The 12,958-nt window shown below is 39.6% G+C and overlaps 1 protein-coding gene across 10 annotated transcripts in view; it reads left to right on the plus strand.

Moving 5' to 3' along the window:
* rbfox1 (RNA binding fox-1 homolog 1) overlaps positions 1 to 12,958 on the plus strand; it is a 161,873-nt gene that overhangs the window by 34,278 nt on the left and 114,637 nt on the right. For 2 of the 10 annotated variants that reach the window (XR_011241088.1, XM_069525141.1), the window contains exon 1: positions 8,736 to 9,161. The exons of 1 other annotated variant lie outside the window; for it this stretch is intronic. Coding sequence is in view for 7 of the 9 variants with exons in the window: in XM_069525141.1 (XP_069381242.1) it covers positions 9,066 to 9,161 (96 nt within the window). In the remaining 2 variants the exon portion in view is untranslated. Of the gene's footprint in view, positions 1 to 8,727; positions 9,162 to 12,958 lie in introns of those variants that run through there. 7 more of the 10 variants (XM_069525139.1, XM_069525138.1, XR_011241089.1 and 4 more) reach the window with 6 other exon arrangements.

Consider the following 12,958-nt stretch of genomic DNA (forward strand, 5'->3'; position numbering starts at 1 on the left):
CTGAAAGAAAGCAGAGCAAAAAAGAGGGAGTGTGTCTTTAATTTAATGAATGAATAAAAGGCAGCTCATAGCCAAGGGCTATGCAGTTGCAGCCATTTGCTCAGGCTAAAATCATTTTTTCACCTTTACAGGGTCAAAACACAAAATTACATATTTTCTCGACTATCAAGTTGAGTCATGGTTTTTGAGATTCACACAAGGATCTGCATAGTTACTATAAAATGTCCACTTTAAGGGTCTGCTAAGTGGCAGTGCATTGGCTGATTCTTGACAGCTCTCCACAAGAACTAGTAATCTGTTCTGACAGTCTTTCCTTTACTCTGGTGACTCCCTTTAAATCCATCTGAGAGTAGGACAAACAGTATGTGCTCCATCTGCAGGAGGGATGTCTTCACATTGTCAAGTCATATTAGGTATAGCAGATCCCCTTTAATGCAGCCGGCACAACAAAGTTACAAAATTATGGGGTAAATATTATAACATGATATTTTTTATAGTTGTGGAATCGCAAACTAATTCAATAAAATTGATTTCAATTCAAATAAATTTCATTGATATAGCGTAAAATCATAACATACATCATCACAAAGCACTTTACATAATAAGACTGAGAGCATACAATATTATATATATAATTGTATATAGTCTGCAACTGTGGAGAGAAAAAACTCTCTTATTAATCGGGAGAAAGGTGTAGCAGAACCAGGCTCAATGTGGGCAGCAATTTGGGGTGAGTGGAAAGAAATGGGGAATAGAGTAGAAGTGGAATATAGATAGCTTGATACTGAACCCAAACTTTGCGCCTGACAGTTGTGCCTTTCTCATAGAAAAAAGTGCAGCCCACTTATGCACGGTATAAGTAGTGTGTGTGTGAATGGACAAAAAGCTGCATTGTAAAGAGCTCTGAATGGTCATCAAGTCTAGAAAAGCGCTACATAAATACAGAGCATTTTCAGACTATTTAGGCCTATAGCAGCGCTCATGCTGCTGCATTTTGAACCAACTGGAGGCTTTTCAGGGACGTACGGGGACTTCCTGATGATAAAGAGTTACAATAATCCAGACAAGAGGAACCTAAGCATTGAGTAGTTTCTCAGCAATCTTTTTGAAACAGGATGTTTCTAGTTTTTGTGATATTGCACCGGTGGAAGAAGGCTGTCATAGAAACTCCAAGGTTCCTCACAGTAGAGCTGGGAACATGTTTCTATGTTAAAAAATGTTATGGGTCATCTGCGTAACAATGGTGCAAAAAGAAACCATAAAGACCTTTGCAAAACATAAACCAAACAAAATAATAATAATAATAATAACATTGTTAAAAATAAAAAGCCATTAACTCTTTAGCTATTGCTGCTTTCTGATGAATGTACAAAGTGAAAAGTATTGGTCTCACCACAGACCCTTGTGGAAGTCCCTAAGTAACTGTTGTGTGCATGGAGGAGTTATTGTTAACATTAACAAATTGGAATCTATCTGATGAGTACGACTTAAACCAGCTTGGTGCTGTTCTTTAAATCCCTTCATGTTGTTCCAGTCCTTGTAAAAAAATTGTATGATCCATGGTGTCAAATGTGGCATTAAGATTCAGCAGGAAACGTTTGATGAGTCAATTATCTGAGGCATTAACTTTCAACAGTTGCTGTTGCTGTACTGTGATGGATTCTAAATCCTGAAATTCTTCACCAAACCACTATTGTGCAAGTTATCGCAGAACTGATTAACAACAGTTTTTTCAAGGATCTTGGAAATGAACGAAAGGTCTAATATCGATCTATAATAAGCTTTGTGTCAAGAGTAGTTTTTTTGGAGGAAGAGACTTGTGAGGTCATCTTAGAAAGATTTATCTAAGAAAAGGGGTCCGAATATAAATCTGGTGCTACAGGTGGCTCTCACGCCCAGGACACATCAGAGGCGGAAGTGCTGTGAAGCGCCACAAAATGCTGTCCTCTTCCTTTCAGCGCCCATTTTAATCTATTGGGCTCTGCAGCGATGATTTTGATGTCTGTTTTTTTTTTCTCCAGAAAACCCACTGAAAATTGATTTTAACCGATATAAATGATCAAATATGCATCCCATACTTATGATTTTCCTGCTGATCTCCTGGAGTTTCAATTTCCCAGATTTAGTGATATCTAGTAGTGAAGTTGCATGTTGCAGCTGAACACCCCTCACCTCACCCTCTCCTTCCAAACATGAAAAACAACCTGTGGTAGCTTCAGTTGTCATAAAAACTCAAAAGGTGTTTAGTTTGTCCAGTCTGGACTAATGTAAAAAACATGGCGGCCTCCCTAGAGTGGATCCCCTCCATGTAAATATAAAGTATTTAAACATAAAGGACCTTTTCTGTGGTAAAGAAAACTACAATTCATATAATTTAGATGAAACAAACTAGTGAAAACATCATGAGGATTATTCTACATTCAATTTCTGCCAATAGATCCCTTTCACCTAAATCTTACACACTGGACTGAAGTTATTACTTACCCAGGACAAATATCAGCTATATGTGTGATTACAAAGTGGCAGAAGAAGCAGAATCGCGGGCTGACTGGCACAAAGAAATAAGCTTCCGGTGTGAGAATTGGTGCTTCGCAGCACTACTGCCTCAGGTGTGTCCCAGGTGTAAGGTTTCTGTACTACACAGTGTATCTGGGCTATTTATGGGGAGGAGGTCGTGAATTTTGTTTTCCCTGATGGTTATACTTTTATTTGTAAAGAACCTCATGGAATCATTACTGCTAGTTAGAGGAATAGATGGACTTAAAGAGATATGACTCTGTCAGCCTGGCTCCAGTGCTGAGGAGAAATTGGGGTTGTTCATAATGTCTTCCTTCAATGATAGTATAGAATAGAATATTCTGGCGTTTTTTACTGTATGTCTTTCCCGGCTACGTGAAAATCGAGTAGTTTTTACAGTATGTCTTGAGATATTCTCAGCTGGTTGGACCTCTCCTGATCTCCACCACCTAACACTTTTTAATGTACATGCAAAACATTAGTAACTGCCTTCATTTGATTATTGTTTAGCGTTTTTGTTGTCAGACAAACAAACGATCATAAACCGTAACAAAGTTACATGTAGTCCTATAATGCAGAAACAGTAGATTATGTGATTCTATAGAAATGTATGTAATGGCTTCGCAATTAATAAAATGTGTTTGTGTGCGGTTCTTCGGAAGTTAGTCTTCCGGAGGAGCAGAAACAAAGCATAAAAGGGGAACTTCCTGAGATTCAAAAAACAGCACTGGACAACTTTGTGTTAACAGGCATATGATGTTTTAAAGTTTATGCACTGTCTGTGTCAGGGCAAACATTAATTATCTCAGTCTTATCAATATTTAACTGCAGGAAATTCTGGACCATCCAACATTTAAGGTCAAGGATGTGGTTAGAGTGTATTCATTTGATAAAAGTCATTGGGGGTGAATGGGAAATATAATTGTATGCCATCTGCATAAGAATGGAAGCTCACTTGTTTGTAAATGTCATGTCCCGGGGGTAACAAGAGAACCAGATAAGTCCACGGACAGACCTCTGAGCTACCCCACAGGTCATCAAAACAACATGATCAGTTTTGAAACTTGCCTGACAATGTTCAGGTGGTTAGTTTCTAAAGAGGGTTTTTATGAGAGGGGCCTCAACACTTGCATTCTATAAATAGGCACAGGCAGAGTCAGTCAATAGTAAGATGCAGATCAGGCAGAGAATATAGTGGCTAAAAGATCTAAATACTTCTCTCATAATCTCGATGTCAAGATGACATGGTGATGGTTTTATTTTATTAATCGCCTCAATGTGTGTCTAAAGGTATTGTGTCAAAGGACTACAAATTGTGTCCTGTGCAGGAGAGGGAGCGCTGGAGATGTTGTTAGTAAAGATTACAAATTCTAGTCATTTCCTGGGGGAGGAGTCCATGTTGACATTTGGAGGAGTCTCTGTGGCACGGTTAATAACATTAAACAAAGTCCTAGAGTTGGGTCTGTTCTTTTCAATAAGGTCAGAAAAATATCGTACTCTGGCTTTTTTAACCTCTGTATTAAAATTACTCATAGTCTTTTAAAATGTCAAGGTGCCCTGTCAATTTACAGGCTTGACCCAACAACAGTCCCTCTTTAGTGTGTGTGTGCTGTCAGTCATCTTTGGCAGTGTTTGTTCTGCTTAAAGGAGCAATATAGCACAAGTATACTTTGAAAAAACCATCAGCACAACTGAGAACAGAAAGCATTTTTTTCCATCTCTTCTTCTAGTCTACAATTCTTCAAAAGAGTTTTTGGCATGTTCAATAGCTGCAAAGTGTATAGTAGATAAGGATCCGCAGTCAACTTTAAACACCACGGTCCCCTTATTATTCCGAAAGACTGCATTATGATGCGTAGTGTGGAATTTCAACTTGTCAGAGAAACAAATACGAATGACAACTTGGCTCCCAGCCCTCGTATGTACTGAACAGGTTTTAAACTTCAAACTGCTGCATTCACTGTCTTACTGGATCTAATCACATAGGTCCAATTGCTTCAGAGAGGAGGAGACCTCTGCTGATAATTCAGCTCCAGATAAAATCCTTAATTATTAACACTGACGGAATCATAATTGAGAAGCTGATTGCAATGATGGCAACAGCAGTGAATACAAAACGCCCATGCTCCATGCTATTTCACAACATCACCTGAAATGGTGGACCGACGAGTGGAGATGCCGGTGAACTTCATGCTTGTGAAGATGCTTTATTTTTTTGTTTGAGGCATTAGCTATAGAAGACTGGTACAAGCTCCCTGACACAATCAATGACATTCTGAGGGGTTTCAAGTTGTGCCATCTGATCACACTGTATCCCCAAGTTCAAGTTTATTCTGATTAAACCCCAGTGCTATCTCTTTCACAACCTCTCTGACAGCAAGCAACAACTACAGCTGCCTCTCTTCCCAATCCTGATTTACCGCAGTGCAAAACCTCTGCAACAATGACCTCTTCACTTAATATCAAGTTTGTAACATTGTTCACCTGACCATGATGTTTACTCATATGATGCATGAAATATAATGAGCAAAATGGGCAATGAAGGCCGGCGGTGATGGTTGACCATTTCCATCTTTAAACTGTGTACTAATGACTCAGACTTCAGATCTATTCGTTGTAATGATATGTTTAGATTACTGCTGTCTATACAACAATTTTTCAACAAGGATCATTTTTTATTCTAAACAGTTCTAATTTCATTCTTCATTACCATGCGTGCTGCATAGTATTGTTTTCACCCCTGTGTGTGCCTGTGTGTGTGTGCATTGTGTAAGATAACTCGTGCGTGGTTTAATTTTGACCAAACTTGGTGTGAATATTACTTTGTGAAGTATCTCCAGATAATTAGCTTTTGGAGCTGATTGGTTGGGGGTGGAGGTGTGTCCCAGCAGTAGCGAACTGAACGTGCACAGCGAAAGTGGCACACAGCTTTCTTTGGATCTCTTTTACTGAATGAATCTGTAATGGTACAACATGTGACAGGGATTGCATCAGCTCACATCCTCTGCAAAATAAAAATAAATACGCCTTGCCTCACATATCTGACCCATCACAGAGTGAACACAGTAACTCTACGTGTACCAACAACCAAGCATTACATAATGTAAAACAAATGCAAAACAAAATACATATACCATGCCTTGTGTGCCTTCACATTACAGAGTTACCATAATGACTCAATGTGGGTTCACAAACAACAATAGGAAAGAAACAATACACTCCACATTTGTTTTAGACAAATCCCTTAAGAAAACTACATCTCCCATAATGCCGTGGGTCACTTGCGCAAACTGCCAGGCGATACTCTAAACAAGCAGCCCTTCAAAGGAACACAGCCAAAAACAACGCAGCACTAACTGTTGAAATAATTCTAAAACACCTTACAGTACAGACTTGTGCTTTGTACATTAAAGCTGTCTTATATTGCTCTTTCAGACAGTGAACACAGTGCCATGCATTAACCGTTGGAATGACACTTAGAAGCAGAACACTCCAGAAACATAACTGTCTCCTTCAGCTCCTGATGCAGACGTAGAGAGAGACAGGTTCCTGAGTGAACATACCACAGCGCGACGGGGTGACAGACCAGAATACACGACAAATTCACATGAAAATAAAAGGTAGATAAAGCATTACTACTTTAGTTAATACTGAAAACAATCTCACAACAATGTCAGGACTGATTTAGGATAATTATTGGCTATAATATAAAATATAAAGGTACTAGAAATCCACCCCGTCTGTCATTGTCGGCAAATGAACATCCTACCTAAGAAGATAGTCATTGTAGGGCTGATGCTGAATACTGCCTACCTGCTGAAAATGGTAAATCTTTATGGCTGGCCACCGACCACCAGTCACCAATGCACACAGGATTTTTGCCTGTGCTGCTGATGCACATTTAAACTGTGACAGAAGATAAGTGTGTTTATGAGGTAGAGAGGAGAGTGAGGCAAAGAGCAGCATTCCCCTTTACTTTAAAAAAAATACAAATAAACGGAACCTTTTGTGATTTAGTTAGCAGCATTAACCGAACTAGTGCAGTTCCTGTTCTTATCATGCTTGTTTAGAATGGGCTGTTTTCTTGGCCTGTGTTAATGCTCTGGAGCTACGTCAGAATTATTCCTCAAACTATATACTGTCACTTTTGTATTGTTTGTGTGCTGGATGTTGTAGAGTAAACTAAGCCAATTTAGACAACTTTGCATTCATCTTACTTGGTTGATGAGTAATGAATATTTTAAGATTAAGATTTGCTTCATTGCTGTGGTTTATATATAGGTTTGAATGATCTACATAATCTGTGTTATTTTTTGTCTACTATTTATAGGTCAAGAAATATTAAGAACCAAGTTCACAACTTTGCAAAAAAAAGCTCTGTCATTCAGCTTAATATAAATTATTGCTGCAACAAAACAAATGTTGTGCTTTGACTTTGTTGACAAAAAGCCAAAAGTGACTCTATGGATGCTGTTGCCATGACGGAGATCATCACTGTAACTCCTGTAAATGTCTGTGTCAGTCCGATCTGGTGAAAGACAGACATGTTCACCTGCACACACAAATTCTTTATCTGCACATGCTGCATTTTTTCCTCATAGGGGAGGTGGGGGTGGGTGGCGGAGAGGAGATGGCAGAATTTGCAGGCTATTAAGGGGAATTTTTTTTTTGTCATTGCGGAAAAGGATGGGATCTCCCCCTCATTCCCCCTACAAATCGCCTACTCTATATTCCTATATTACCATGTTTTGTGAGAATATTCTGTAGAGCACAGTAGCTAGCAACACAGAGGAAAAGCAGGTGTATCGTTCTGTCTTCTCCCAACCATAACTTTTGGCCTCAAATAACTCATCATTGTTAATTCTGCATTCTTGAGCTGGCCCATGCAGTCTTTTGACTTCCATTCCAAAAATAATCCAGTATCCAGCTAGCTTTATTAAAGTCTGATTTGTCCCACCTACAACCGCATGCAACTTGAGCCAGAAATGTCCTAAAAAAATGTCCTTTTAAAGGATCAGTGTGTAGAATTTAGTGACATCTAGTGGTGAAGTTGATGTTGCAGCTGAATACCCCCAACCTCACCCTCCCCTTCCAAATGTGAAAGAGAAACATTGGCAGCCTTCTAAAAACTCAAAAGGTGTTTAGTTTGTCCGGTCTGGGCTTCTGTAAAAAACATGGCGGCCTCCGTAGAGAGGACCACCTCCCCATGTAAATATAAAGTATTAAAATATAAACGGCCAATTCAAGGGTAAAGAAAACAACAATTTGTTCAATTTAGATGAAACACACAAGTGAAATCAGCATTAGGATTATTTTATATTCAATTTCTTCCAATAGATTCCTTTAACCTAAATCTTACACACTGGACCTTTAAATCTTCTTCTTGTGGTCTTTCAACCACTTGTCCCTCACATCCATCTTTAAATGTCCCATCACTCCAACAACTCATCCGACAGAGCTCCCCAGTATTCATAACTGAGGGAGCTGAAACAAGCCAGACATTATTAACTAAACTGCTGCACATGACGGACATCCAAACTACCTGAGAGAGCCTGTCTCGCCCTCTCTGCCCATCAAGCCATTGACTACCAAGCAGAATCAGCCACACTGCACAAATCTAAACCAGGTCACACAATACACTATTTCTCACTGCCCAGCTCAAAGACTGAGAGAGACACAAGTTGGAAGCTTGTTTTTAAACCAAATAATAAGCTGCCGTGTGTTCTAACAGGGGAGAGGGAAGCTCCCTCAGCGATAGGAAGGCTGTGGAATCAGAGGGAGATAGGGATTCTATAGATCACACTAGGCCCATGTGTAACTCATGACGCTGACGCCCCTCCATTCATAACCTGCAAAACGCCAGTGAAAAGAACTGATGACCAAGGAGGAGGAACTACAGCTAATATCTGAATGTTTTCATCTGCAAGCATTATCTGATTGGTATCAAACTATGGATATAGAGAGAGGGAAGCTTGAAGGCTGTTGTTGCTGTAGTCAGCATCCACGATTGCCTCCAGTAACACATGTCAGGCAACTTCAATTCATCAAGAGAATGGGAGAGAGAGAGAGAGAGAGAGAGAGAGAGATCAGCATATTTTGCAGGAAACAAAACACATACACATAGCTGGACTCCCTGACACACACACACACACACACACACACACAGACAATTTTCTGCCTCCCTCACGCTCCAGCGATTGCAGTCACACTGACTGCTGGCTTGCCTCCACACACACACACACACACACACACACACACACACACACTGCAGTAGTTCTCTCTCTCTCCCTCTCTCTTCTCCCTCTCTCTCTCTCTCTCGTCCCACCTTCTTGCGAGCAGAAAACACTCGCGTCTCAATCGTACGGGACCGGCTGCTGCTTCCTTTGAAGCTCCATCTCTGGTCACTCTCCTTCTTTCTATTTTCTTTCTTTGTACCTTTTCTTTCTCTCTTCCTCCTCCCCCTCTCTCCTGCTCCCGCCTGTGCCTCACACCACGGTTGAGTGTTGTCGGGGTTGAGGGGGTTTGTGTTGTCAGCCAGAGGAGGGAACATGCAGCATCCTGGAGGAACATGCGTAGCGTTACCCAACGTGGACGCCTGTCCCCAGCTGTCCTGCGCCGCCCTCACCTTCATGTATTTACAGCAGGTGAGTGTGTGTGTGTGTGTGTGTGTGTGTGTGTGTGTGTGTGTGGTATCGTGTCCATGAAAACACCTCTTGTATACATATCATTACATGGACCTGCTCGTACCTCCAGGGTGAAATGAGAGAAACACAGGGTGTATATGCAGCATCTGTCAATGCGTCTGCAAATGCGTAGCGACAGTTTGTGCCAGTTGGAGAAGCATCGGTCCTGTGCACAGTTGAGACTGGAGCTCTCTGTGATGCTGAGGTTTACTTCAGTGCTGTTAACATCAGTTAGTTGGAGAGGCCATGAATCACGACAACCCCATCTATTTGTTGTGTAACCTATGAAACAGCATTAAGTTTAGTGCCATGTCCACAGTGAGTGCACTACAAATTCCCCTGTTCTAATGTTTACCGTGATTCCATGAATCACATTGTTCACCAAGTCAGTGTATTATGAAGCTTAAAAAGTCTATTTATCAATGTTATTTTTATTTTTTTCATGTTCAGATTTGGACATTTTCTGTGTATTACCCACATAATTTATTTACCCCATGTAAATGAATAACGCTGTGAGTATTTAAAAAAAACTGTGATTGAATTTGATTTAAGGATTAATTGGTAATTTATTGATAACAGAATTACACTGGGGGAATTTTGTACTTTTGTTTATTCTCACCTAACCTCAGTGAACACAAAGGCTTCTTTTCCTTCATTGTTTGCAATGCTGAAGATCTTTAACAACATGAAAACAATAAAATAGTTTGATTCAGTCTTGGAGATCACTCTCCACTTAGCTGGGTGGAGGGTTTTGTTAAATTATTAAAAGTTGATATTCTGGTTAAGCATTTAGTCACTTAAATGACAACATTTAGACATCTGTAGCTGCAAATATTTGTGAAACCAATATTTTCTCTTTACGTTTGAAAGTTTAAAATATGTGGTGTTGTCATTGTTGCTTTTTAAGGTGGAATTTCATAACCACAGAATAGACAGTAGTCAGTTTGCCAACACAAATGTAGTTAAGCCATTTTATATTTATGTATATTTTTTTATATTAATTTTAGTAGTCTTGGCACATTTATATGTTAGCATGAATTTCCTGACTGGCTTGATAATAGGAGCTGTATATACAATATAATTAAAGGCATCTTCATGCTTACACAAGTAGGCTATATATATATATATATGTATGTTTGTGTGTGTAGTTCCTGTAGTTGCATGAGGATTTGGACTAAATGATAAGATAATAAAAGGATGTTTCTGTTTTTTGAACTAGTGCCTTGGGCAAGATAAAGAAAGTGCCGCACACGGATGCACAGATTTGTGTGTGCATGAGTGAGTGGCAAAAAAACAGTACTGTAAAGTGATGTGAGTGGTCATCAAGTTAAATGGTTTATATAAATACAGACCATTTAACAGCAAATGTGATTTGAGGTGATATTCAAACAGTTTTATTTTAAAATGCAAACAATTATCGTCCATATGAGCATTTCCCTATCAGGGGCTTGAAAACTCCAGAGTGGTGTGGACATCGAATGTAAATATAGCAGGAAATTATCTGCTTTAAAACTAAACCAATAGTTTTCCTTTTCCATCGATCTGTGAGAAGAGGTGAGGTGATTTTATGCTGCTCACAGCATGAGTATGCAAATAGCAGGACACAATAAAGGGAGCTGGATACCTGGTGGAGAAGTTGGAGAGGTATGGCAGCTCTTCATCTAACGGTTCACTTTGGCTGTTCAGACCTAGTATTAACATGCATGCTGAATTTGTCTCGAGAAACCACTTATGATTAGGTCTCAACTCTCTATATACAAATATAAAGACCCAATTATGTTTTCACCCAGTCTGACTATACAGATGTGTCTATTGTCACTGTGTGTGTGTGTGTGTGTGTGTGTGTGTGTGTTGCGGTATTGTGGGGGTGGCTGGGAGAGCACCTTCACCTGTACCGGAGTGTCAGTAGAGAGAAAACATGTGATTGTTCAGGTGTTCTTTGGGGGTGATTAATGACTTTAAATTGACAAGTAATACTTTATTCTTTAGTTTTTTGTCTCTCCTCTGAGTATGATTTGTGTCAAGTGAACCTTTTGAGTGTGTATGGGTGTGTATTTATATGACAATGAATACACAAGCAACAATTCTCTGAATAAAGAAGCTGGGGAAGGGAAACATGATCGTGATTGCTGGAGCAGTGTTTCCAGCCTGTAGGTTGCTGCTGTACACTGGCCTCTTGTTCCTTGATCATTATACAACCCACAGATCAATCATCAGCTGTGATGAGTCCCAGTAGATGGCACTACACTGTTACACATTCGTCACTGTGTTGCATATAGTGTGAGACTTGTGGCAGCCGCTCATTCCTGTTGAAAACACCTGCACAAACTGAGCTGAGTCTGGGCAGGGATAGATTAACACGCGGATGAATTAGTCATTTCAGATCAGAAGGAGAGAGGGAGAGAGACTGAGGACTTGGGGGGAGGTGACATAGGCTCACAATGTTTGGGACTTCTGTTTTTGACAGTTTAGTTGTTACACACCAACTTATTAATTAATAATTAATTTCACATGCAATTATTTTTTATATTTTCCATTCTTAATTTCGCATTTCTGTCCAATTGTGTTTTAAAGTGGAAGAGGTGATAATTTAGCTCACAGACGCAATACAAATTCAAACCCCATCAATACATAATGGATAACACAATAATAAAAGCTACAATAAAATGCAATGTATTTTAACATTTGTATTTTTTAAACCTCATATTGGCTTCTATCTCACAATGAATACAACTCTTTATTTTCATTATACTGTGTTTACAGTCAAAGCGTCCGGAATTGGTGAGCATGCAGTGTTTTTTTATGACCCAGTTTTTGAGAACATCCAAATTGTGGGTATTCTGCTGCCATGTCTAGAAAAGCAGAGAGAGAGAGAGAGAAAATGCAGGGATGGGACTTAGATGAAATGAGAGTGTGACCGAGCAGAAGCCTGAAGCAGAGGAATATTTTAACGGCACTCTGGGATGAAAGAACTAAATGACGAGCAAAGAAAATGGCTTCTGCAATCTGACAATTTGTCATTAAGCAACTTTCCTCCATTAGTCACATTCCTTTATCCAGCGCCTTTATCCATTCCTTCCCATACCGTGAGTGCATGTGTGTGTGTGTGTGTTTGTGTGAGAGAGAGCTTTGTTTTCAGATAGTAATGTTCGAGTATTCCAAATTGTGCCAGAACATTTTGTGTGAGTCTGTGTGTGTGTGTGTGTGTGTGCGTGCATGTACGTATGTGCTTGCATGCATGTGTGCCTTGCCTACATAGGGAATCTGGGTCTTTGAAGCTATATATAGTAGAGCCATGTAAGACATTTTGAATACATCTGAAGGCCTTTTGGGATTCTCTGTGTGTGTGTGTGTGTGTGTGTGTGTGGGGGGGGCACATTAATAATTTTTGTATGTACATTCTGATTCATCTTGTCTGTGATGATTTATTATGACTATTTGAAGATATTGTTTTTGACTTTTACTATTGAAATAATGCCTTTTTTCCGAATGAAAAATAAAGAGCAGGCCCTAAAAAAGACCAGGTTACATCCCCTGTAAGACAACTGCTCACGTGACGCATTCAGTATTATTTACTGAATTTGTATCCCCACAATCTTTGGCTGTATCTCCTAACACTGCTCTACCACTTAAACGTATGACAAGATATAAGAAACATTGTCCTGTTCTCAGATGCATTAATATTGCATCTTATGAGGCAGTAACACCGCAATCCACAATCCTTTGGGAGGAAATTAAAATATCAACAAAGAAAAATA

This window comes from Paralichthys olivaceus, chromosome 5, assembly GCF_024713975.1.
Source record: "Paralichthys olivaceus isolate ysfri-2021 chromosome 5, ASM2471397v2, whole genome shotgun sequence".
Taxonomy (NCBI): domain Eukaryota; kingdom Metazoa; phylum Chordata; class Actinopteri; order Pleuronectiformes; family Paralichthyidae; genus Paralichthys; species Paralichthys olivaceus.